Source organism: Urocampus carinirostris, chromosome 8 (genome assembly GCF_059441175.1).
Source record: "Urocampus carinirostris isolate Australia breed hairy pipefish chromosome 8, RoL_Ucar_1.0, whole genome shotgun sequence".
NCBI lineage: Eukaryota > Metazoa > Chordata > Actinopteri > Syngnathiformes > Syngnathidae > Urocampus > Urocampus carinirostris.
The window spans coordinates 44,240,615-44,267,532 of record NC_142356.1 but is presented as its reverse complement, the minus strand read 5'-3'; the positions used below and the strand labels follow the sequence as shown (position 1 = coordinate 44,267,532).

Genomic DNA, 26,918 nt, shown 5'->3' with positions numbered 1-26,918 from the left:
AAACCAAGGCGTGCGTCTTTTAGGACGTGATTTTAGCTTCATGGGCGCTATTGAATCCAGGACACTAGTCAGGGTGGTATTGAACTCATTCATGAGTGAGTCAATCGAGCCATTGTATGAAGGAAAGACGCAACTGCTCCAGGAAGGAGTTCAAAGAGCTCAGAAACTGTGCCAGTGCTTATATTGCGTCCGCTAAATCCTTCAGCTTTTTTAACACTACATTTAGCTAGCACCTCAAATGTAACTAAATAATGTTTCGAGATAACGGTAGTACACGGTAACACCATAATGTTTGAGGTTAAAACTCCTCGAGTCAGAATCAAGTCTAGCGTGTTCCCATCTTTATGGGTTGGCAAATCAACCAGTTGATTAAAACCAAATGCATCAATTAGAGACTTAAACGCAATAGTAAGTGAACTGAGTGGGGAGTTCATATGAATGTTAAAGTCCCCCATAAGTGTAATTTTGTCTGCATCGGTTACTAGTTCAGACAAAAGTTCAGCAAATTCGTCTAAGAAAGTTTTGTATGGCCCAGGTGCGCGATAGATAGTTATTACATAAATTGACAATAGAGAGGACCGCATCACTAGAGCCTCAAACGCCTTATAATTATTAGAGGTACGAGGATTAAATTTGAGCGATTTTTCAGAAATCAGCGCAACACCACCACCCCTTTTCAACGTGCGTGCTATATGGCTACTCTCGTAGTCTGGGGGAGAAGCATAATTTAGCGCTAAATACTCATCCGGGCGTAACCAAGTTTCACAAAGACCCATACAGTTAAGTTTATAATCACGAATAATGTTATCAACAAGTAAAGCTTTTGGAGCAAACGATCTAATATTTAACAGACCAAATTTTAGCTTTGCTGAATCATTTGACTTAGCTGAACTCTTTGTAGTCTTTGTCGAGATCTTCAAAAGATGCCACGGTTGTGGCTTACTGTCCTCTTCTCGGAAAAAAGATGCACACTCTACAAAATCTAATTTACAGCAATGTCCGGATATTTTTCGACATCCCCATAAAAATGATCGTGTCTGCCGGAATCCGTAAGTCGAATGTACATAAGTCGGGAGGCGTCTTTGGTTTAATAGAAAAAAGATCATACGATAGGAAAGAATAAATGCTAATAACTATATGAAAGGATATAACAAATTGAAGGTGTAAACAAATCCACATTGTTATTGTTATTATATGATGATACTACTACTACTACTACTAATATTACTACTACTACTACTACTTCTACTACTGCTAATAATGATAATAATAATAATACTTATTATTATTATTATTAATATAATTGGTATTATTGTCATTATTGGTGTCTGAGTGATATTTAGTGATTAGTATGATATAGTTAATAGATGGGTAAAACTAAATTAATCTGGTATTATCATGAGTTTTATTACGATGATTATTATTATAACATTTATGTGCCTATTATTGTTATTATTAGTAGTATGTATAGGTATCCATATAATGTAAATGTAAATGTTATTGCAACAACTATTATGACAATTATGTTTTTGTTTTTTTATCATTATCATTATCAACTATATGTCTGTTATTATTGTATTGTTGAAAATTGTTATCATATAACTGTCACCACCATATTATGTAAATCCATCTCAATCTGTACCTATATTCATCAAAGATGAGGTGAATAAATATGTTGGTGAGGATGGCGACAAACAAAAAAAAAAACCTAAATAAATGGGTATACAATAACGTAGATATACATCTTAAAATAAACAAATAAATAAATATATTCTTCATGTCTCAGAGTTAGGGCAGTCAAGTGGGAGCTTGATGCTGGAGGCATCTGGTTCAAGCCTTGTCTTTTTAATGCATATATCAGGACACTCAAGAATGGTGCCTGCTGCCTGGGGACGGACACCCTAAGGTAGCAGGTCCAAAGATACTTGTATGACGAACAACAAACACCACATAGCAGTCAGTTTCACCATAAGCACCCAAGAGAACTATGTTATCATAATAGTGACTCCAATTATACAATATTCTGTAAATGTATGGAATTAGCAATGATGATAATGATGATGGTAAAAAGTGATGGAAGTAGTGATGGTGATTATGATGATGATGATGATGATAATGAAGAGAGCCAATGTAAATATGTATATTCATGAGTGGTTGTTTTTTTTTACATTTAAATACACAGAAGAGCTACTGTAACTGTGAGACACAATTATTAATGAAGTGAAAGGGGTAGGATTTAATATGCAAATGTTTCTTCTTACTTCCTTTCGAAAATGTACAGTAACATTGTTTGTCTGTTTCATTTTATGTTTTTGATTTGTTGTTTTGTTTTTGCTTTCGGTATGTTATGTTTGAAATTAAAGTTTTATTCATTCATTCATTCATTCATTCATGCATTCATTCATTCATTTAAAGTTCCACTTTAGTGTTTTGTAGGTGCCCCTCAGAGTATTATTCATTGGCAAATACAAAATGAGCATCCCATTTAGCTGGGCTCTTTCATCATCACTTTGAAAGAAGAGAAATGGAAAGGTAAGGCTCTTAAATCCTCTTTGGAACAAAATGATCCCAGTTTAGTCAGCTAACAGTTACAATAGGCTCCACAGACAAAATGTCCGTCCTCCCGGTGAGGGCCTGCCGGGCCACAAAAAGCGAACAGGCATCCTTAAGCCTGGATGAGTCACCGGGCGACTCGCGCAAAGCTTGTGGCAAGGCCCTCCCCTCCCCGGGCGGGTGTCCGCGCCGGTCGTCTTCCTGCCAAGCGGCCCTTCGGCGCGGTTGGCAAGTGGCCGCTGGATGGCAACGGAGCTCCACTTCCACCGCCACCTGTCGACTCCTCCTGCACACGCTTAGTAAGACTCGAAGCTCCTGGCGGAAGGAAGGGTTGAGGCAGCAGTAGATGAAGGGGTTATAACAGGTGGAACTCATGGCCAGCCAGTGAAAACAGAAGAAGAGCGCGTTAGAGGAGTTAATAGCGGGGCTGGAGAGAAGCACCACGTAGCAGTTGAGCGGGAACCAGCAGACTGCAAAGACGGCCACCACCAGGAGGAGCATGGCTAGCGTGCGGCGCCTTTTTTTCTTCTGTGCCGCGTGCTGCGCCGTGGTGGCGTCGCCGATGGCGTTGTGGTGCCATAACCAGTGGGCCACAGTGCTGTAGGACGCTGTAATGATCACTAGGGGGAGCATGTATAGGAGGATGAAGGTAAGGAGGTCGATGTACTTCCAGTAGATGTCCGATGGCTCGGGAAAGTCCGGCACGCACAAGCTGCGCTCCTTTGCATGACTGATAAGGAAAACAAAAAAAAAGTTAAATGGACAGCATTTATATGGCGCTTTTCAAGTCGCTGAAGACTTCCCACAGTGCTTTACAATGTACTTGACACATACCCATTCACACAGACAACAATAGCAGCGTCAGCTATTTAAGACAACTACCTGCTTTAGGAGGCCTTAGGGGTTCAGTGTCTTGTCCAAGGACACTTTGACATTTAACGTGCAACTTGTTGGTCCCTAAACGAGAGCTGTACCTCCTAAGCTACTGCGGCCCCCCAAAATACAGTGTTACCTCTTTATCAGAGCAGCTCTAAACATGAGAATTTCACTTAACAAGTTTTATTTGCAACAAAAATCTTGCTCGCTATACGGAGGAAAATCCAGTTCCTGAGCAGTCCCAGAGACACCCCTCATCAGAGATTGGTAATCCTCCTCATTAAGCGATTATAAACCGTTCTAACACAACAAGGGCACTCACAGCAAGACAGACTATGTAGAAGACCGCAACAATATTAGCAATCTATGATTAAGTGTCATCTGCTAAAAGTGACTGAGACGATGCAGATTAGAGCCCAAAAGGGCAAAACCAGATAAATTGAAAAACAAAAAAACTTATTGATGATAAAATCCAGGGGACAACTATAAGTTGAAAAGTATACTCTTAAACGGTATTTATTGTTTCATTACTATTTGTTTGTGTCAGGACCAGAACGGAGACAGGACCCACTTGCGTTATGTTTCTCTTAGTTTTATTGGAAGAAAGGAAAGGGTTGCCCCCACGAGCCGGTGGTCGCTCTGAACACGGAAGTAGGACTTCCGTGGCGAGCGATGGCATTGTCGGGAACGGAAAACGGTTTAGTAGACGGGACAGGAGAGCAAAACCGTGGTCGGGGTTGGAAGCGAGTCGTAAGCCATGAATGGAGAGTAGACGTGGTCGAGGACAAAATGGGTGAAAGCCGGGATGGGAGAGTAGACGTGATCAGGATCAAAAACGGGTCCAAGCTAGGGGACAGACAGGAGCAAAAAACAGGGTGGAGTCAGGGTCGAAAAAAAAGGCTTGCCTAGTGTAAACTGAGGTTCGCAGACGGACTTACAACAGGTGACAGAAAGGAGGGGGTTTAAATAGGGACAGGGAGCCAATCAGAGTCTGAGGCAGTCCAAGGAGCATCACATTGGAAATCATGACAGAACCCCCCACTCAAGGGACGGCTCCAGAAGCCCAAAAAACGTGACTAAAAAAACCCAAAAAGAAAACCCCAAAAATTAGTATTCCTCTGAATGGACCGATTCCCCATCATCAGCATCAGGGGGTGCGGCAGAAGCAGGATCCGGAGGAGACTGAGCGGACTGGCAGGCGTCCCAGCCGGGCAGATGGATGTCGCAGATGGGCGTCGAGACAGGTGGGCAGACGGGCAGGCAGATGTAAGTCAAGACAGGCGAGCAGGCAGACACACGTCGAGACCTGTGGGCAGGAAGGCAGGCGAATTGGGCAGGCGGACGGGCCGTCCGGGCAGGCAGACGGATGGTCCAGGCCAACGGACGGTCCAGGCAGGCAGACGGACGGTACAGGCGGGCTGACGAACGGTCCAAGCGGGCAGACGGATGAGTCAGGCAGGCAGTCGGACAAATCAGGTAAGCATATGGGCATGGCAGGCAGGCAGATGGGCGAGTCGGGCAGACAGACAGACGAGTTGAGCAAGCGGACGGGCAAGGCAGTTAAGCAGACGGGCATGGCAGGCGGACAGACGGGCATGGCTGGCGGACAGACGGGTATGTCAGGCGGACAGACGGGCATGTCAGGCAGGCGAGTCTGACAAGGCGGACAGGCAAGCAGACGGGCATGGAAAGCTGGCCGACAGGCGAGGCTGGAAGGCAGGCGGAAACTTCAGACGGATTGGGCGTTGAGGGAGTAGGCTAGGAGCAGACGGGATGAGGTCCGGTGGCATTCAACCCCCCACTCCAGAACCGCCCCCGTCCGCCAAAGTGAGAGTTGTGCTGAACCAGCCAAGGATGACCCAAGACGAGCAGTTGACCAAGGTAGGGGAGCAGGTGGAACCGGATCCTTTCGAGATGGTTCCCGGACAGTCTCATCTTTACTAGTTCCGTAATGTGTGTCACCGTGCCCAGCAGGTGACCGTCCAGAGCTTGGGCAGGAGCTGGGGTTGGAAGGGGAACTAGCTTTAACCCCATTCTCCGGACTAAGGCTGTGTCCGGGATGTTGTCCTCAGCGCCAGAGTCCACAAGGGTGGACAGGGACTGGGTGAAATTGGAACTAATAAGCGGGAACCAGCAGACTGCAAAGACGACACCATTGTTGCTGGCGCTGAAGCAACTGTTGTTGCTGCCTAACTAGCCGAAGAATGGCAGACACGTCACCTGACATCCGTCGGACCTCCCCCTCAGTCCGATGTGAACACCGCATGGCGAAGGGAGTCTCAGTCTCTTTCCGATCGGCGCTTGTGAGAGCGTTCACTGGGTCTTTTTCTGGTCAGTCCGTACTGTCAGGACCAGAATGGAGACAGGACTGAATTACGTTTCTCTCAGTCTTATTGAAAGATAGGAAAGGGTTGCCCCCACGATCCGGTGATCGCTGGGCGCGGGAAGCAGGTCGCTCTAAACGCAGAAGTGGGGCTTCCGTGGCGAGTGACGGTGGTGTCGGGAATGGAAAAACGGTTCAGTAGCCGGGACAGGAGAGCAAAAACGTGGCCGTTGGTTGGAAGCGAGTCGTAAGCCAGGAAAGGAGAGTAGACATGGTTGAGGACAAAAAGGTCAAAAGCAGGGACGGAAGAATAGTCGTGATCAGGATCAAAAATGGGTCGAAGCCGGAGGACAGACAGAAGAAATGAACAGGTTGGAGTCAGGCTTGCCTAGTGTAAACTGAGGTTTGCAGACGGACTGACAAAAGGGGACAGATAGGAGTGGGTTCAAATAGGTAAAGGGAGCCAATCAGAGTCCGAGGCAGTTGTCGCCAAAAGAGCGGCGCACAGGTGCATCACATCGGTAATCAGGACAGTTTGTGTTTTTAGTGATGAGGAAGATGTATTTTATAGCTATTTAGAGTTTACTTGGATGCCTTTGGAGATCAGGAACAGGCCAATTTGTTTTTAAGAATCTCATTGCTAATTAGACGAAATTCGGTAGATCACCTCGGCTGGCACAGAACTAGTGCGGACTAGGGAAACCCGACTGTTTCAGTAGATCAAAGCCTAGCGAAGGCCCGCCCGCGGCAGATGATGACGCAATGAAATTTCAGCCAAGTGCTCTGAATGTCAAATTGTCAAAGTGAAGAAATTCAATGAAGCGGGGTAAATCGCGGGATTCAGTATAACTTAGTTTGATAGCCAAATACCTCGTCATTGCATGTGCATAGGAGAGTTACACAGTAAAGATCACAATCCAGGCAAAATCAGCTAGGAAATTCTTAATACAGAAAAGTAACACATTGCGCAACAATGAACTCATTAAGTGCCATAACCTATAAATACGTTTTCAGAAGCATTGTCCTTAAGTGGAAAAACGTAAGAATATGCTTTTTTGTATTTTTTTACCTAAAGGTTGCCGTTAGAATCAAGCTTTTGGAAAATATATTATTATAATGAATCACCACTAGATTGCAGAAGTGGCTTTAATAAGATCTTTGTCAACACTCAATGCAGGCATTCATAGGCTATGGCAGGCTAAAGACCGTGAAAAAAAGCTTGCAATTGGTCGAGAGTGACGTCAATCAAAAGTTTGGTTTAATTTTAAACAGGAATTATGGGACAAAACAAACAAATTACAATAAGGATTGTCAAAAGATGCAGGAATGCTTTTAGGGGGATTTTTTTATCTGTCGGCATAGTCATGTATTTTGGAGCAAATATTTTACAGGTTGGATTCGCTGGACGATCCTGGGAGTAAAGAGTCCATTTTTGCAAGGAAACATTCCATTAACTGACTACCAGGGGACATAATTGGTGCGTTACGCTGGCTTTATAGTTTTCGGGTATCTTGTGACTGGTGATGTTTCTGTGATTACTAGATCTTGAATCCCAAGATTTTAAGCTTTCCAGTGATATATGCATGACATATTTCAGTGACTGGTGACACAACATGACTTTAGTCATCAAAAGTCTGACAGCCAGTCTGGGCTAAGAAACGTAACAATGTTCAAAAGTTGTTTCCTAAACAATGGTAAAAGCGAGAAGTTTACTTTCTTTTTTGACTGAAGGATGAGGGATCAAGCTTTCAAGCTGTCCTCTGCCTATAGAGCTACAGAACTACACATAAGTCAAATTGGTTGGCTGGCACTGGCTCTTCCCATTGGAGAGAAACGTCTGGAACTTTAAGAGTGTGCTTTGGCTGGAAAAAAAAGATGATAAAAAGTTGGCTTCTATAAGAATGCTAGAGAGAAAAATGATATCAACCTCAAAGGCAACTGACAGCTCATTGATCAACTGCGCGCTACTGGGATGATGCCCGCAGGCACCTTGTTGCTGACCCATGCTCTACAGCACAGGTGACAAACATGTGGCCGGAAAAGGCCCAAGGGTTTTATTCCGGCCCACGAGATGTTAAGAGAAGCACAACAGAAAAATGAGCTGCAGTTTTAAATATGTCCACTTGATGTAGCCATAAACAGGTGCCACTCGCAAAGCAACTGGAGCTTTCTCTCTTTCACACATTATTTTTCTCTCTCTTTATCTCTCTTTTCTCTCTCTCTTTCTCATTTTCTTTCTCTCATCATGTATTTCTTTTTCTGTTTCTCTCTCTCTTCTCCCTCTTTCTTTTTTCTCCCTTTCTCACTATTGTGTCATGATTACCGATATGCTTCACCTGTGCCCGCTCCTTTGGCGCCAGCGGCCTCGGACACTGATTGGCTCTCTGTCCCTATTTAAACCCACTCCTATCCGTCTCTTTTTGTCAGTCCGTCTGCGAAACTCAGTTAACACTAGCTTTTCTTTCGACCCTGACACCCGCCTGTTTTTGCTCCTGTCTATCCCCCGGCTTTCGACCACTTTTTGTCCTCGACCACGTCTACTCTCCTTTCCTGACTTACGACTCGCTTCCTACCCGACCACGTTTTTGCTCTCCTGTCCCGGCAACTGACCCGTTTTTCTGTTCCCGACACCACTATCCCCCACCGCATTCAGAGCGATCGTGGGCACAACCCTTTCTCTTCCTTCAATAAAACTTGTGATAAACATAACGCAATTGGGTCCTGTTTCCGTTCTGGTCCTGACATATTGAGCTCTTTCCTTCTCCCTTTTTGTCTCTTTCTTTCTCTTCCTTTGTTCTCTTTTCTCCCTTTCTTTCTATTGCGCTCTCCTTTCTCGCTTTTTCTCTCTCTCTTTCCTTCTCTCCCCGCTTATTCTGTCTCCCTTGTTCTCTCTCTCTCTCATTTTATTCCTGTCCCTTCCTGTTGCTCTGGTTCCCTCTCTGTCTCTTTTGTCTCTTTTTCTCTTAAATATACTAGTTTGGGTCCTGTGAGATTTGCTTTACTACTATGTGGCCCCTACCTAAAACTAATTTGACACCGCTGCTCTGGAGTAAAAAAAATGCGTTCCTGTTCAAAACAAAGTTAGCCAATGATTGTAAAAGCAAAAATAGCCCTATTATGTATTGACAATGTTATAGTTTTGTAGACACTCAAAATGAGAAGAGAATACATCACTGAACTTGCAAGGAAATCAGGCGACTACTCACAATCCAAAACTCCAAACCCTGAGCCCTTTCTCTTCATCAAATCATCTAGGTTACAAAGAGCAGATTTAGAGGGTGTGGAAAATCAAAGAACAGCAACAATAATGTCATCCAGGGGTCTCACACTTAAATGACTCCGGATGACGTTGGGATGAATCGGGTTTTCTTCAATAAAACCTCTGTTAAAAATGTTCCACTGTTCTCAAATATATATATGTATATATACATTGAAGAAAATAAGTGTCGTGATTGCCTAAGTGGAGCCACCTGGGGTAATCATCTGGTGCGATTCCTGATTGGATGGTGTTCCCCACTTAAGCTGTCAGCGTCCAGAGATGGACGTTCGAGTGTACTCCTCGTATCTCTGAGTGTGACTCCAACATACAAGGTACCCACGAATTCCCTTGCCTGATTCATGCCTTCTTCTCGTTGCCTGACCTATTTCTGTTACAAGTTTTACGATCAACTCTCCCGCCCCGGCCACCGACTTACCCGCTACGTTGCACCTTATGCTTTTCACCACGGAGCTGCCGTTCCGCCCGAAGAGGCTTTCGACCAGCAAGAGCCGACGTCCCAACCCTGTTCCAACGATCCTTGTCAATAAAAACTCTAAAACTGACGCAATTGGATCCGAGTCTCCGTTCTGGTTCATGACAGAACACTCGAACCATAACATGGATCCAGTTCGTTCCCCAAGACTGATAGACCGGTCCTCCGGGCCAATCTCATTCTTTCCGGTTCATCTCAGTCCTTACATGCCCTGATCGATTCTGGCGCTGAAGCAAATATCCTTGATCTGTCCCTCGCTCGCAAAATGGGGATACCTGTTAAACACCTTCCTAATCCGGTATCGGGCTTTAGATGGTCACCTGTTAGGTACCGTGTCTCAAATAACTGAACCCATAGAATTACAGATGTCTGGAAATCACCGAGAGAAGATCCGATTCCATTTAATTCACTCCCCGAGCCAACCCCTCGTTCTGGGTCATGCATGGTTGGTCCAACACAACCCCCATTTCGACTGGCGCACTGGGTCGATACTAGAATGGGGCATGGACTGCGAGCCGCTCCTTACCTGGATGACCCTGCTTCCACAAGGGCTCCACCCAATCTGTTCAAGGTCCCAGTCTGTTACCACCACCTACGGGAAGTCTTCAGTAAAGCTAAGGCCTCTTCCCTGCCCCCTCATAGACCTTACGACTGCGCGATTGACCTTCTGCCAGGGTCCGTTCCTCCTCGGGGCCGCCTCTACTCCCTGTCTATTCCCGAGAGGGAGGCCATGGAGGAGTACATTTCCGATGCCTTGGCGGCTGGTATTATTCGGCCCTCCTCTTCCCCAGCAGGGGCGGGGTTCTTCTTTGTGGGAAAGAAGGACGGGTCACTCCGACCCTGTATAGATTATCGAGGGCTCAACGACATCACTGTTAAAAATCGCTATCCCTTGCCACTGCTTGCCTCTGCATTTGAACTTCTACAGGGGGCCACGATCTTCACTAAGCTTGACCTGCGTAACGCCTACCATTTAGTCCGTATCCGGGAGGGAGATGGGTGGAAGACGGCATTCAACACACCCACCGGCCACTACGAGTAACTGGTAATGCCGTTCGGGTTAACCAACGCCCCAGCCGTTTTCCAATCTTTGATTAATGACATTTTACGAGATGTGCTTAATCACTTTGTATTTGTGTACCTGGACGATATTTTGATTTTTTCGAAGTCCCTCGAAGAGCACCAAAAGCATGTCCAGCTTGTTCTCCATCGTCTCCTGGAGAACTCTCTATTTGTTAAAGCGGAGAAGTGCGAGTTTCACGCCAAGACGGTTTCGTTCTTGGGCTACATCGTGGCGGATGGGTGCCTTCAGATGGATCCTGCCAAGGTATCAGCTGTCACCTCTTGGCCTGTCCCGGAGTCTCGCAAGAAACTCCAACAATTCCTTGGATTTGCCAACTTTTACCAGAGGTTCATCAGGAACTACAGTTCGGTGGCAGCTCCCCTCACGTTCCTCACCAGCCCTAAAGAGCCATTCCGGTGGTCCCCCGCGGCCGATGCAGCTTTTAACTGTTTAAAGAACCATTTCTCTACGGCCCCCATACTCCAGGTACCTGACCCTGCACGCCAACTTGTAGTGGAGGTGGACGCCTCAGATGTGGGAGTGGGTGCCGTCTTGTCCCAGCGGTCAAACAAGGACCAGAAGATGCACCCGTGCGCCTTCTTTTCCCGGCGGTTGTCCCCGGCCGAACGCAACTGCGACGTGGGGGATCGTGAGTTGTTGGCCGTCAAGCTAGCCCTGGAAGAATGGCGACATTGGTTGGAGGGGGTAACAGTGCCGTTCATAGTTTGGACAGACCACAAAAATTTGGAATATATTAGATCGGCCAAGCGGCTAACCCCCGCCAATCACGTTGGTCCCTGTTCTTCACCCGTTTTAACTTTACTCTGTCCTACAGACCCGGATCTCATAATGTGAAGCCCGACGCCCTCTCCCGGCAATTCCAGAATCCCAATGAGTTACCTCAGGGTCCTGCGACGGTTCTTCCGGCTTCCCGTATGGTGGCGGCGGTTTCCTGGGATATTGAATCCCGAGTCAGAGAGGCGCTACCTGATCAAGCGGGCCCCAGCTCCTGTCCCGAGGGTCGACTATTCGTCCCCGAACCCTTACGGTCCGAGGTCCTCCAATGGGGGCACGATTCTCGCCTGTCTTGCCATCCGGGGTCGGCTCGGACCCACAGTTTCTTGTCCCGACGCTTCTGGTCGCCTTCCATGGCCAATGATGTACGGGAATATGTCTCAGCCTGTCAAGTGTGTGCCCAGAACAAAGCCTCTCACCAACGTCCGGCCGGTCTGTTACATCCTCTACCGGTTCTCCACCGGCCGTGGTCCCACATCGCCTTGGACTTTGTGACGGGGTTGCCAGTATCTGAGGGGATGACGACCGTACTTACTATCGTGGACCGGTTCAGTAAGATGGTCCATTTCGTGGCACTACCCAAGCTCCCCTCCGCCAAGGAAACCGCGTTGGTAGTTCAGCAACACGTATTCCGCCTCCATGGCATCCCTCAGGACATTGTCTCTGACCGGGGTCCCCAATTCTCGTCCGTTTTTTGGAAGGAGTTCTGTCGCCTGCTTGGGTGCCTCAGTTAGCCTCTCATTGGGGTTCCACCCTCAATCCAACGGTCAGTCAGAGCGAGTTAACCAGGATCTGGAAACAGCACTTCGCTGTATGGTCTCTCGTGAACCGTTGTCTTGGGCTCGGCAATTGGCATGGGTGGAGTATGCCCACAATTCTCTGGTTAGCTCCTCCACGGGTATGTCCCCTTTCCAGTGCGTATATGGCTACCAACCTCCTATGTTCCCTAGCCAGGAAGTGGAAGTCTCCTGTCCGTCAGCTACGGCAAACGCACGCCGCTGTCGGCGAACCTGGGCTCGTGCCCGGGCCATACTCCTTCGGGCAGGCAAGGCTCATTCAGTCGGGGCTAATCGACGGAGGAGTCCTGCTCCGAATTACCATGTGGGCCAGAGTGTTTGGCTTTCATCCGCTGATCTACCACTGAGGGTTGAGTTGAGGAAACTGGCTCCTCGATATCTAGGCCCGTTTCCTATTGAAAGGATTATCAACTCCTCAGCAGTCCGTCTACGCCTACCAAGGTCTATGAGAGTGCACCCCACGTTTCATGTCTCCCGAATCAAGCCCGTCAGCCAGAGCCCGTTGGCACCCATACCACCTCCTCCCCCGGCTCCGCGCCTTCTGGACGGGGAACCTATCTACACGGTGCGCCGCCTGCTCCGCTCCCGACGCAGGGGTCGAGGGTTCCAGTACTTGGTCGACTGGGAAGGATACGGTCCGGAGGAGAGGTCATGGGTCCCCACCCGGCAGATCCTGGACCGATCTCTCGTGGCGGAGTTCTATCGACTACATCCAGACCAACCGGCGCCGCGCCGTGGTCGTCCTCGTGGGTCCGGCACTGCTACTCTTCCACCTGCGGACCCGCCCCCTGCCGCCCCTCCGGATGCTGACGATGGGGTGTCCGTCCATTCAGAGGAATTCTGAGAGGTACTGTGCTGTTACATATTTCTCCGTTTACCTGTGGAATTTCTTTTTTTTTCTGTTCTAACCGACGGATTGTTTATCCGTTCCTGGGGATCGCCGGTGTGGTGTTTGTGGACCTTCTGTGGCTCGTCGGACGACTACTGGACGCACTATTTTGGATTATCGGTGACGTACTTATTTTTTGGGGATTACTTGTGACTTGCCTATGACTTTTTGTTCCCTTGGATTACCTGTGTTTCCCTTTGACGTGTCTTGGGTTAATTTTTTTTCCTGGGGGACTTCTGGAGCCGTCCCTTGAGGGGGGGGTTCTGTCGTGATTACCTAAGTAGAGCCACCTGGGGTAATCATCTGGTGCGCTTCCTGATTGGATGGTGTTCCCCACTTAAGCTGTCAGCGTCCAGAGATGGACGTTCGAGTGTACTCCTCGTATCTCTGAGTGTGACTCCAACATACAAGGTACCCACGAATTCCCTTGCCTGATTCATGCCTGCTTCTCGTTGCCTGACCTATTTCTGTTACAAGTTTTACGATCGACTCTCCCGCCCCGGCCACCGACTTACCCGCTACGTTGCACCTTACGCTTTTCATCACGGAGCTACCGTTCTGGGCTGTTGCTGATTTTTAGCTCCCGCCAAAAAAAAATCCATTGGGTTCAGGTCTGAAGACTGGCTGGACCATTCTAGAACCCTAAAGTGCTTCCTGTGGAGCCACTCCTTGGTTTTCCTGGCTGTGGGTCGTTGTGGTGTTGGAAAACCCAGCCACAATCCATCTTCAATGCTCTGACTGACGAAAGGAGGTTGTTCCCCAAAATCTCACAATACACGGCCCCAGTCATCTTCTCTTTAATGCAGTGCACTCGTCCTGTCCCATATGCAGAAAAACACCCCCAAAACATGATGCTACCACCCCCAGGCTTCAGAGTAGGGAAAGATTTCTTCGGATTGTATTCTTCATATCAACAGTCCAGCAAGGTTATTGTTAAATCGCGATGGAGGGCTCACAGTTTTTTGCATCCAGAAATCAAGCGCTAGGTGCTACGACCACTCGGGAGTGTTTATTTAGCCACGGACTGCTACGTCAACAAGACCCAGCGGCCTACAAAGCAGCGAAGCAGAGTGGCAAGAGAGCTGTGTGACCGGAGGAGGAAGCGAGGTTGTCGGGCCGGGCTAACCGCTAGGCTAAAGGCTAAACCCTTCAAAATGCCTCTCCTATCCATTTTCCTCTCCAACGTTTGCTCTCTGGACAATAAACTGGACCATTTACAACTGGAACTAACATCGAACCGGGAGATGACGAACTGCTGCGCTAAAATTCTGACGAAGACATGGTTAAACTTATCTATCCCGGCTGACGCTCAAGGAAACTGTGCGGGTCAGATGTATCGACATTCCGTTCTGTATACACGTGTACACGAATGACAATAAAGTATATCTGAATCTGAATCTGAATCTGAATCTGAACTTAGAGTGTCGTGGGTATTGGCTAAACATAGGAAGCCTTTGTCTGATGGAGAAAAAATAACAGTCTAAGGTTGAAGTGATGGCAGCAATGTCCGAAGGAAAACAAAAAGAGAAAATGACAACAAAAATCAAACACATTCCACTCTCGGATTCATCAACCACAAGACACACTGAAGTTCTGACTGATGATATGACAAAACAGCTTCGTGATGGCATAACAAATCCCAAATGCCAAAAAAGAGAAACAAAAGAGAAACAACAAATCTGTTGACTTGCATTGCACTTGACTGTCATAATGAATTGACCCATGCTTGTGTAAGAAAAAAACAATTGTGGACCTTTAAGATTTGTATTTAAGGACCCCTGTTATACTATATGTGTACTTACAAATGTTTCAGGTTACGAAGCTACTCCCAGAACAAATTAAATTTGTAAGTAAAGGTATCACTGTATTACAGCAAGACAATCGATTGGGCTTTTCTAAGTCTGTTATTCTTCAAAGAGTGAGACAGTAGGCTCAGAATCTACATGGCGCAAACATAATGGCTTTTTTAGCTGGAGTCCTAACAGCAGTTGGTCATGGGAAAATATATGGGATAAAAGAACGGCAGGAAAGTTTGACATTTCTAAAGTGCTTTTCTCCCCCGATCTTATGTCTTTCTGTTCATTTCAATTCTTTAAAAAAAAAAAAAAAATTCTAATATTATCTATTCGACTTTCACTGTTTCCTTCTTTCTTTCTTTCTTTCTTTCTTTCTTTCTTTCTTTCTTTCTTTCTTAAAATTTGTAATTTTATTGATAATGAGATTGACAATGGGTTTAAATTTTTTTGTAAACATATTGGGTTTGGAATACATGACCCTGAGAAACTTTAATCAAAGTAAAGTCGAGTCCTGTTTATTCTATAGCCCTTAATCACAAGAAGTCCCAAGGGGGCTGGACAGACCACAGACAATTCCCACACCATCTCCTGATCTAAAACCAACATGAGGGCAAGGAAAAAGGTAATCCCCCTTCCAGGATGACCGGGCTCCAATGGATGTTGCAATGGCATCAACACAGCAAAGGAAACTGATGTTATACTTAATAATATAATCTAACGGAAGCATATAAATGCTGAAAGGAAGGGGACCAAGTACTGAGCCCTGTGGAACGCCACAGCCAAAAGAAATTTGTTGTCAATCTTATTACCAATTTGCCTAAATTTTACATTCATAAGTGCAAATCCACCAAAAGAAACATTTATTTTATCACTTTTCAATGTCAAATAAAACAGTATATTTTGACGATCGAACTTTCCCCCCAACAAAATGGCCATTTAAACTTACACTATTTTTGTAAACATTTTGAATGTTTTGTGTAACTTATGTTTTCTCCCCTGGCACGGTCATTTATTTTTCTGTGTATTCGTTTTGTTGTAAAGTTGATCATAATGTTACGCAACGTTGCAATGTTTTTTTAATGGAAATATAAATACAAATACAATTTGTCTAATAAAGCATAAAAAACTGGCATGATGTTTAGTGGTTAAATGAGCCCATTTTAACCTCTAGTGATTAAAACCTGGTAAAAACATAGTACAACTTTAGTAACAATATAGTATGAACATGTTATTTTATAAATGCCTATAAAACTTGAAACAAAACTTTGCTCTATACAAATAAAAATGACTTGACTTGACTTGACTCTAATCATTTACAAAAAAGTAGCTATCAGCTCCAAAGAGGTTGGCGGCACCTACCTTCAAACGACACTGTGTAATATTTGACTGCAAGATGTCGCTGTTGGTAGGTTGAGGGTGATGGATCCAAATGGGGGAGGCAGGAACTGGAAGGAAGGGGTACTCTTAACGAGGACTGTATTTATTTACAACAATAATACCAAAGTAGAAAACAAAGAAGAGGGCACAGAACAACTAATAAGATGTGCAAACAAGAAACCTGACGAAGTTTAAACTAAAAAACAACAGCCAAGCCTGGAAATGGAAATGTCCCTGAGCAAAGAAACAAAACCAAAAACTAACAAACTTGACAAGGAGGATGACAGAAAAATAACTCGACAATGTTTGCTGATCAAAATTTTCATTTTAAAGCGTTCAGAATAATTGGGCACAGGTGTGTCAAGTTATCCGTGTTTAAACCCCATGTTTTAACACGGGTTGGGGCCCTCTGGTGAGAGGATGTATGTCAGACCCTAACAGCTATGAGACTTGTATAATTATCCGCCATCTTGCAGCTACGGCTAAGAAATAAAAAAAGAACCTTGTGAAAGGCCGTGCAAGAAAATTCCATCCATCTATCTATTTACCATGGTCATATCCCTCAAGAGGGGTGACCGACAGCAAGAGAAACACATACAATAACAAAGAAAATAAAAGGGAAAAAAAATATAGCAAAAAAACACACACAAAAACCTTTGGACCATGGCCAACCCAATTGCCCAAACACCCAAACAAGTTAGGCACCTCGGCACCTAAGTTGGTCATTATTTCGTCCCTCCAGATGAAACAGGACACCAGAAAGCGGCCATGTCACTCGGGTCAGGGTGACACAACACACTCTTTTGTTCAAGAGCAGGGTCAGACAGCTTTCACTGGTTTACCCCTGCCACATCATACGGGTGCCCAGCCCATCCTTAAGAACGCGTCCACAATCCCACTATCCTTTCACAACACCTCTCCACTCCTTTCTATCACCAACAAGAGCTCTAGCTTCCATTATATTTAGACCTATTTCCTGCAGTGCACTCATAACACCAACCATCCACGTCAATGGCGGCCTTCCTCTTGGTCTCCTTCCATTGACTTCTGCTCTGTAGATCCTCTTCAACATTTGCTCCTCAACCATCCTCTCCATGTGTCCAAACCAACCGAGTACTCTCTTATCAACACGCTTGCTCAGTTCCACGACTACTCCAGTTCTGTCTCTCACAATTTCATTTCTCAATTTATCCAATCTTGTCACTCCTAACATAGTCCTCAAACACTTCATCTCAAAAACATTCAATTTCCTTCTTAAATCTGCGTTCAGGCTCCAAGTCTGCACCATACAACACAGTCGGCACAATCACACTCTCATACAGTCCCCTCTTAACATCCATATTCATACTCTTGTTGTTCATCACTCTACTCAGAGCACCCAAAACCTTGCTTCCTAGGGCAAAAAAATAAGAGAGGAAAATGGTGCTCAGTTTAGTCACCTTGTGTCTCCATAGTCTGCATCCTCCCTTGTGCTTTGTAGCATTTGTTTTCAGGTGCACAAAACACAATGCAGCAACATTTAGTGGTCAAATATAACAAAGTGGCCCTTTGAAAAGTGCTGTCCGGAATTTTGAAATTTTCTACACGCCGTTATCTACTGGATTATGTCATCATTGCAGCCTCTTTCAAGGTGCTTGTGTGGCGTGTGAAACATTTCTCAGACGCACTTAAATAAACTTTTTCTGTGGGGTTTGGGTTGGCGTTTGGACTATTCATGGCTAAATTGGAGCACTTTTTGAGGACTATTAAGGCCAATTTTCTCCAGTACCATTAAAAGAGGAAATCCTGTGTGTAAGGGTATTCCAAAGATTATTTCCACCCCAAGATCCCCTCTCAATTTTACCTCTCAAGTTTCCCCTCCTCGTCCCAAGATTTTCCACTTCAACCCTCTTCTTAAAGTTATTCCCAAGTCTCCTTTTTAAGATTCTCGCCACCCCAAGATCCCTTGTTAAGTTTCCACAGAATTGACTGTAAACACCCAGAAAGGCCAACCAAGCACACAGAGCAATTTGATTGGGTGAGCGGTAGAAGTGGGCGGAGCTATGCACAGAGCACACTTCTCTCTGCCTAGCGCCAACTGCACCGAAGGTAAATACGTCGGTATCCTGGTTTGCAGTATTTTGGGACATTTTTACAAAATAACTCTGCTTATCTTTGTTTTGAAACCATTATTTATGAACCACATTGTCATTCCAAAGTGCAACATATTGGCATTCAGAAACAATAAAAGAAGTTAAGAAAGAGACTGCAGGCTGTCATCAAAGCCAATGGTGTTGCAACTAAATACTAGTGATGTGTTTAGATGCTATTTCTTTGTCTGTTTTTCATGATTCAGTATGGAGTGATTCCACATTTTTTCCCTGTGCTTGGTCTATAAAAGTAGCATTTACTCACTCCCACAAAGTTTTTTTTATTCATTTCTTTTAGTGTTTCTGAATGCCAAGGAGTTGCACTTTTGGAAAAACTTTGTTATTTTTTTCATGCTTTTTATCTGAGTTTTTTCTACAGAATAAAATGTCAGAGTAAGTACTTGTCCAAGACTGATGATTCCATTCTTTTTGCTAAGGGTTGTAAAATGAGGGCCAAAATGAGCCTCAAAGATCAGTAATTGTGGGAGGGATTTCAAACCACATATGAAAGTGGCCTAGTTCTGGTGCGAACAAAGCAGACACGTGCTGTTCAGACGGACTTTAAAAGATTGGATACAACCTTGCCGAAGACACAAAGACTTTTTGGTTTCCATATTCAACCTTTTTTCGTCCAAGCAAGCCTGTTCAACTTCAGCCTATGATGTTCTTTTAAAAATATATGAACGTATCTTTTGAATAAATCTTTCCTTCCGATGCATCACCATCCTGCCACTATTCTAAAATGAATAGATATTTTTATCCATATGCGTGTATTCTCCTTTGCCATGGTAATCCAAATACCATGGCATTATTATGATGAGTTACAGATGAGGATGAAAAACACTTAGATCAGGGTGCTTTATTGGAGGTGAAAGGCAAGGGTCCGTATGTATTAGCGCAAAGGGCACAGAGTTTGATTTGCGATTCTAAAGAGAAAGAAGGGAGAGAGTGAGAGAAAGAAAGAGAGAAATAGAAAAAGAGAGATAAAGAAAAAAAGGGTAAGGAAGAATGGAAGAAAGCTGAAAGCGAGAGAGAGAGAGAGAGGGAGAAAGAAAGTGAGGAAAGGAGAACAAGAGAGTGAGAAAAAGAAAATGAAAAAGAAAGAAAGATGGAGGAAGTGAGAGAGAGAAGAGAGGGAGAAAAAAGGAGAAGGGTAAGGAAAAAAGAGAAAAGGGTGAAAGAATGCAAGAAAGAGAAAGGAAGAGAGAGTGAAAAGAGAAAACAAAAGAGATGGAAAAAGAAAAATAGAAAGAAAGAGAAAACGAGGTACAGAAAGAAAGCGAGAAAGAGAAAGAAAGAGGGAAAACAAAAGAGTGTCAGGAACCAGGAACGGAGACGGGAACCCAATTGCGTTAGTTTTTTAGTTTTATTTGAAAAGAAACGTAAGCTGGCACCCACAATCCAGTGATCTTTGATTGTGGGGAGCAGGTCGCTCGGGATGCGGAAGTGGCACTTCTTTGGCGAGCGATAGCGGTGTCAAACAGGGAAAAGCAGGTCGGGTTACCGGGGCGCAGGAGCAGAGACGTGATCAAACGGACACAGGTCGAAGCCGGGAAACATACGGGAGTGAAAAAACAGGGAGTCAGGTTCAGAAGGCTTGCCTTAGTGGGAGCTGAAGGTTCGCAACAATCAGATGCCGGTAACGGGGAGCCGGGGGATTTAAAAAGTGGCAAGGAGCCAATCAGCGACCAGGGCTGTTGGCGCCACCGGGGCAGCCGCAGGTAATCATTACAGAGCACCCCCCCAGGGGACGGCTCCAGAAGTCCAAAAAACAGGAATGCAAAAAGACAAAAAGTAATCCAACCGGCATGAAAAAAAAAAAAAGTAATCCAACAGGCAGGAAAGATATATTGCCCCCGGAAAAATTTAAAACTCCGCCGGGTGAACCGAGGCACCATCATCAGCATCAGGAGGTGGGGCAGAATCAGGGCCCGGAGGAGACAGGCAGGCGCCGTAGCCAGGCAGATGTATGTCGCAGACGGGTGAGCAGGAAGACGGGCGTCGGGACAGGCAGGCAGACGGACGTCGAGACAGTGTCCTTGCCCGCCACAGTACAGGCAGACGCCCTCGGACAGTCGACGCTGACGCTCCTCGGCGGACAGCGACACGCGATCCACCTCCATTGCCTCTGGTGGGTCTAGTAGAGTTGCGAGTGGCTGCTGGAAATCCGAAGGTGCACCAGTCCCCTCGGGTAAGCAGGATATTGGATGGCTCTGGCAGACTCTCTGACGGCAAGGACCCTGGACCCGACGATCGATTATGGCCATGAGCGCAATCGCCTCGTCGAGGCTGGTAGGCGGGGTGTGAGACACCAACTCCTCCTTCATGTAGTCTGCCAAGCTGTTGAGATAGCGGTCCACTAACCCCTCTGCATTCAAGTTACTCTGGCTTGCGAGGGTCCGAAAATCGATCAAATAATCGGCGATCGATCGTCTTCCCTGCCGTATCCTCATCAGAGATCTCGACGCGTCAACTGATGAGGATCCTGTGTCGAATACCTTTAGGATCTCCTGGGCCAGGAGATCAAATGTGGAACACGCAGCTGAACCTCTCTCAAATTCAGCCGTTCCCCAGAGTCGGGCTCTTCCGGTCGAATGGTTAATAGTGAAGGCCACTTTGGCCGTTTCGGACGCGAAGTTTCGGGGTTGCAAGTTGAAAATGAGTCGGCAGTTCTCAATGAATGCGCGAACCTGTGGTCTCCACAGAACTTTTCAGGTGCGCCCACTCGCGGTTCTGCTGATCCAATAGCGGGAGAGTTCGTGAACGGGATGGGCGGGGCGAGTGGCGCCGCGGCAGACAGGGAATTACCGGAGGGCGGGTCCAATGCAAGCTGCTGACGAGCAAGAATTTCCGAGAGTGAATCTAATTTTTCTTGCTGGCATTGAAGCCAATCTTGTTGCAGCTGGACAATTCGAAGGATGGCGGATACTTCACCCGCCGTCCGTCAAACCTCCCTGTCAGCCTGACGCGAACGCTGCCTGTCTCCTTTTGCGATCTGCGCTCGTAAAAAACTTCCGCTGGGTTATTTTTCTGGTCTGATCGTTCTGTCAGGAACCAGGAACGGAGACGGGAACCCAATTGCGTTAGTTTCTTAGTTTTGTTTGAAAAGAGACGTAAACTGGTACCCACAATCCAGTGATCGTTGATTGTGGGGAGCAGGTCGCTCGGGACGCGGAAGTGGCACTTCTCTGGAGAGCGATAGCGGTGTAGAAGAGGGAAAAGCAGGTCGGGTTACCGGGGCGCAGGAGCAGAGACGTGATCAAACGGACACAGGTCAAAGCCGGGAAACGTAGAAAAACAGGGAGTCAGGTTCGGAAGGCTTGCCTTAGGGGCAGCTGAAGGTTCGCAACAATCGGATGCCGGTAACGGGGAGCCGGGGGTTTAAAAAGTGGCAAGGAGCCAATCAGCGACCAGGGCTGTTGGCGCCACCGGGGCAGCCGCAAGTTCCCTGAATCAGTAATCATGACAAAGAGAGGGAAAAGAAAATAAGAAAAAAAAAGAAAGAAAGAATGGAAAAAATAAAAACTAGTGAAAGAAAGAAAAAAGAGAGAGGAGGAGAGATAAAGAAAAAAGAGAGAAAGAGTGAGGACAAGAAAGAAAAACAAATAAAAAGGAATCAGAAAGAGAGAAAGAAAGAGAGAGAAGAGAACATTTTTCCTCCTTTTCTTTCACCCTTTTCACCCTCTCTCTCTCTCTCTCTCTCTCTCTCTCTCTCTCTCTCTCTCTCTCTCTCTCTCTCTCTCTCTCTCTCTCTCTCTCTCTCTCTCTCTCTCTCTCTCTCTCTCTCTTTCTTTCATTCTTCTTTCCCGCAACCACTTTGTGGTTGTAGGCTTTTACCTGAACCTGAAGGTGAAGAGTTTCTGGTAGATGGCGTGCGGTAGGGAAAAACAGCTGGCCATCACCCAGATTACAGCCACCCATACGCTGCCCTCGCTTGACGTCATGCGAGGCCTCAGAGGGTGTAAAATCACCTGAGGATTCACACATAAACCTCAGATTCCATTTCAAGATCCCCCTCTTAAATGTAGCAACCGCACCACCCTCTTCATGTTCGTGTTGCAAACTTGCACAAATGCTGCCTTTTTCTCATTGTAAAGGTGAAAAGATGCATATATCACTTGCTGTCCCTTTAAACTGTCGCCAGAGGGAGGGCGTATAAAACACACAGAAAAAGTCCATTTTTTAAAAATGATTGCAGTTTTAAATTATGAAAGAATTGAAATGAGTTAAGAGTTCACAGCAGAGTGAGAAATGTTAATGCTATTAAAATTTAGTACAATGATGGATTTTTTAAAAACATATTTGTTAATTTTGAGCAGAATTTTACCTTTAGAATATACTGAATAAAGGAACACACCCCCAAACTTGTCTTTTTTCTTTTCTTTTCTTTTCTTTCATTGTTTGTTTCTTCTCTTCCTATTTTTTTACTTATATTTTCTTGCATTTCTTTAACTTCTTTTTCGTCTATCTTCTCCTTTTTTTAATTCATCTCTTTCTTCTTTTGAATCAATAAATGGTTTTATAATTTGGTAGAATAATATGTTTTTAAAAAAAATTTAGTTTATTTTGTGCAGAATATTAATTTATCAATAACATACTGCTTTTTCTTCATCTTTTTCTTTTTTATATTCTCTCCTTTTTTTCATTTATGTTTTTTTCTTCTTTTGCTCTTTTTTCCCTAAATTTCTCCTGTTTTTTGCTTTTTTCTCTTTTTCTTATTTTTTCTGGCTTATCTCTTCTTTTTCTCATTATCCTTTTTTCTTTTATCCCTTTGCTTCTCTTTTTTGCTTTGTTTTTTATTTCTCTCCTTTTCCCTTTTTTAAAAACATTGTTATCTTTTTTGCATTTTTATTTTATTTTCTTTTGTTTATTTTCTTCTTTTTTCTCACGCATTCCTCTTTTTCAGATTTTTTTCCTGCTTATTATCTTTTTCTTTTGCTCTTCTTACTTTTTCTTTTATTCTTTTGTTACTTTGTTCCCAGGTTTTTCTGTCAGGACCAGAACGGAGACAGGACCCACTTGCGTTACTTTTCTCTCAGTTTTATTGGAAGAAAGGAAAGGGTTGCCTCTCGATCCGGTGATCGCTGGGCACAGGAAGCAGGTCGCTCTAAACGCGTAAGTGGGACTTCTGTGGCGAGCGATGGCGGTGTCGGGAATGGAAAAACTGATCAGTAGACAGGACGGGAGGACGGGAAGCGAGTAGTAAGCCAGGAAAGGAGAGTAGACGTGGTCGGGGACAAAAAAGGTCGAAAGGCGGGACGGGAGAGTAGATGTGGTCAGGATAAAAAACGGGTCGAAGCCAGGGGACAGACAAAAACGTGGTCGGATAGGAGTCAAGTCAAGTGACATTTATCTATATAGCCCTTAATCACAAAAACGTCTCAAAGGATTGCACAGGATTACAATTACACAATTACCTGATCTTAAACCAACATGCGGGCAAGGAACAACTCAAAACCTCAGCATGAGGAAAAAGAGAAGCCTTGAGAAAGGACCTCACAAGTGGTAATCCCCCTTCCAGGATGACCAGGGTAAATCACAATTAGCATTACTATACACAAGCATAGTAAACACTAGGTAACATGTTGAAAATTTGTCCAAAAAGTGCATGAAGCAGCGACGCCCCCAGCCTCTAAACTAGTCCAGAAAGTCTATGACGGCCACGACGCAGTTTCCCATCTCTGCCAGCTGGTCCATTCAGGCGTTCACATGCTTCAGGTCAAACGCTGGTGCGCTGACTCATCTCCAAATCGTCCTTCTCCTTCATATCACCACCAGGCAGGCACTCGGAAAAAGACAGGACAATAAGAATATGAGGTGGGCATCAATCATAAGCTTTGTAATAGAAGTGTGTCTTAAGCCTCGATTTAAAAACTTCCATTGAGGTTGCAGATCTTATCTCCGGAGTTTAAATAGGGACAGAGAGCCAATCACAGTCCGAGGTAGTTGGCGCCAAAGGAGCGGGCACAGGTGAAGCATATTGGTAATCATTAATCAAGGCCCCCTGCAAGTGGTGGTAGAAGGCGGGAACATTAGATAAGTCCGGTGGGACCTTCAAGGACACGGGCCGGTCGGGATGAGAGGTGTTGCGCAGACAGGTCTGGTGACACTCAACCCCCCATTCCAGAACCGCCCTTCGAACGCCAGTCGAGGTGGGGGTTGTGCTGCACCAACCACGTGTGTACCAAGACTAGCAGTTGACCAGAGGAAGGGAGCAGGTGGAAACGTATCGGTTCGCGGGGGTTCCCGGACAGTCTCATCTCCACTGGCTCTGTAATTTGCGTCACCGTGCCCAACAGATGACCGTCCAGAGCTCAAGCAGATACCGGGGTCGGGAGAGGAGCAAGTTGTAACCTCAGCTTTCGTGCAAGAGCGATGCCTAGGATATTGGCCTCAGCGCCAGAGTCTGGGGGAGCCGGGGATCAGAAGGCGAGCTCCTAGGATAGGTCTCTGGGTTCTGGAGATCTGGATAAGGGCTGAGCTCAATCGGACGCCTCCAAGGTTCGACGAACACTCCCTTTTAATGGGCATGAAGAGATCAGTGTCCTTTTCCTCCACAGTACAGGCAGAGGCCCTCGGAGAATTGCCGCTGACGCTCTTCGACGGACAGCGACGCGCGATCCACCTCCATGGCCTCGTGGTGGGTCGCGGCCATTGGCCGGAATGTCGGGGAATTGCCCTCCTCTCTGGACGAGACGACAAATAACCGGCCCGGACGACCTCTCTCCTGGCGTCGCGCCTGGACTCGACGATCAATCCGAACTGTAAGTTTGATACCCTCGTCGAGACTGGTCGGCGGAGAGTGGGACACTAATTTGTCTTTTATGTAATCTGCCAGGCTTTGGAGGTAGGCGTCCACTAACGCCTCAGAGTTCCAGTTACTCTGACTCGCTAGTGTCCGAAAATCGATCAAGTAATCGGCGATCGTGCCCTTTCCCTGCCGTATACTCATCAGGGACCTCGATGTGTCTGCTGATAAGGATCTCGTGTTGAACACTTTGAGCAACTCCTGAGCCAGAAGATCAAAAGAGCAACAAGCCGATGACCCTCGTTCAAATTCTGCCGATCCCCGGAGTCGCGCCCTCCAGGACAGATAGTTGATAGTAACCTCCGCCTCTGACGCGAAGTTTTGGGGTTGAAGGTCAAAAATGAGTCTGCAGTTCACAATGAAAGAGCATACCTGAGCGGGATCGCCAAAAAACTCGCGGCTCTGCCGCTCCGATGGGATGGCGGGTGCGTGTGTGAACGGAACGAGCGGGGAGCGCGGTGACACACTCGGACGGGAATCCGGGAGCCGATGATGTCAGTTGTCCTGATAGAGGCTCCGACAGTCTTGCCACTTGCTCATGCTGCTGTTGTAGGAGGTTTTGATGTTGCCGGACTTGTTGCAGGAGCGTGGCGACGTCACTCGAGACTCGTTGAACCGCGCCCTCGGCCCAATGCAAGCGTTGCAAGGTGAAGGGGGCTTCAGCGTTTCCTCGATCCCCTTGGGGAAATGGCCTCTGGGTCCATTGCTAGTCAGTCCGTACGGTCAGGACCAGCACAGAGACAGGACCCACTTGAATTACGTTTTTCTCAGTTTTATTGAAAGAAAGGAAAGGGTTGCCCCCATGATCCGGTGATCGCTGGGCGCGGGAAGCAGGTCGCTCTAAACGCAGAAGTGGGACTTTCTGTGGCGAGCGATGGCGGTGTCGGGAATGGAAAAACAGTTCAGTAGACAGGAGAGCAAAAACGTGGTCGGGGGTTAGAAGGGAGTAGTAAGCCAGGAAAGGAGAGTAGACGTGGTCGGGGACAAAAAAGGTCGAAAGCCGGGACTGGAGAATAGTTGTGGTCAGGACCAAAAACGGATCGAAGCCGGGGGACAGACAAACAGGTCGAAAAAGCCTTGCCCACTGTTAACTGAGGTTCGCAGACAGACTGACAACAAGGGACAGATAGGAGTGGGTTTAAATAGGGACAGAGTGCCAATAAGAGTCCGAGGCAGTTGGCGCCAAAGGAGCGGGCACAGATGAAGCATATCGGTGATCATGACATTTTCTTCTTTTTTCCTCATTCTATTATTTTTCCTGCTTGCTTTCTTCTTCTTTTTCCTTTTTTCTTTTATTCTTTTTTTTTTTTTTAATTTCTTTCATTTTCCTCTTTTTTCTTATTTTTTACCTGATTTTCTCTTCCTCGTGTCCTCTTTTGACTTTTTTCTTTTATTTTTTGTTAATTTTTCCCAGATTTAAAAAAAAACTTTTTTTCTTTATTATTTATCTTTACTTCCAATATTACATTAATGTTTTATATTTTCTTCTTTATTTCGTCTTTAGTTTTTTATAGTTTCATTTTGTCTTTTTAGGGGGCTTTTCCCTCTTGTTCTTAGTTTTTTCTTATTTTTATATTTTTCTTGCTTTACTATTATTATTATTATTATTATTTCTCCCTATTTTCCGCTTTTTTCCATTATATTTTTCTTCTTTTTGTTTGCATTTCTTTCTTTTCAGACTGCTCTTAAACCTATATCCAGTTTTCTTTGGGTGGGCAGAGCGTGTCCGTTGGTGGGCAATTATCCCTGACTCACCAAAA

At 45.8% G+C, this 26,918-nt stretch overlaps 1 protein-coding gene across 1 annotated transcript in view; it reads right to left on the bottom strand.

The window, feature by feature from the left end:
• Positions 1 to 2,416: 2,416 nt before the first annotated feature.
• Positions 2,417 to 26,918, bottom strand: part of gpr83 (G protein-coupled receptor 83) — a 36,946-nt gene continuing 12,444 nt past the window's right edge. The window contains exons 3-4 of the mRNA XM_088342839.1: positions 22,188 to 22,321; positions 2,417 to 3,283 (exon numbers count right to left, since the gene is read on the bottom strand). Coding sequence (XP_088198965.1) covers positions 2,578 to 3,283; positions 22,188 to 22,321 — 840 coding nt within the window. The 3' untranslated portion in view covers positions 2,417 to 2,577. The remainder of the gene's footprint in view (positions 3,284 to 22,187; positions 22,322 to 26,918) is intronic.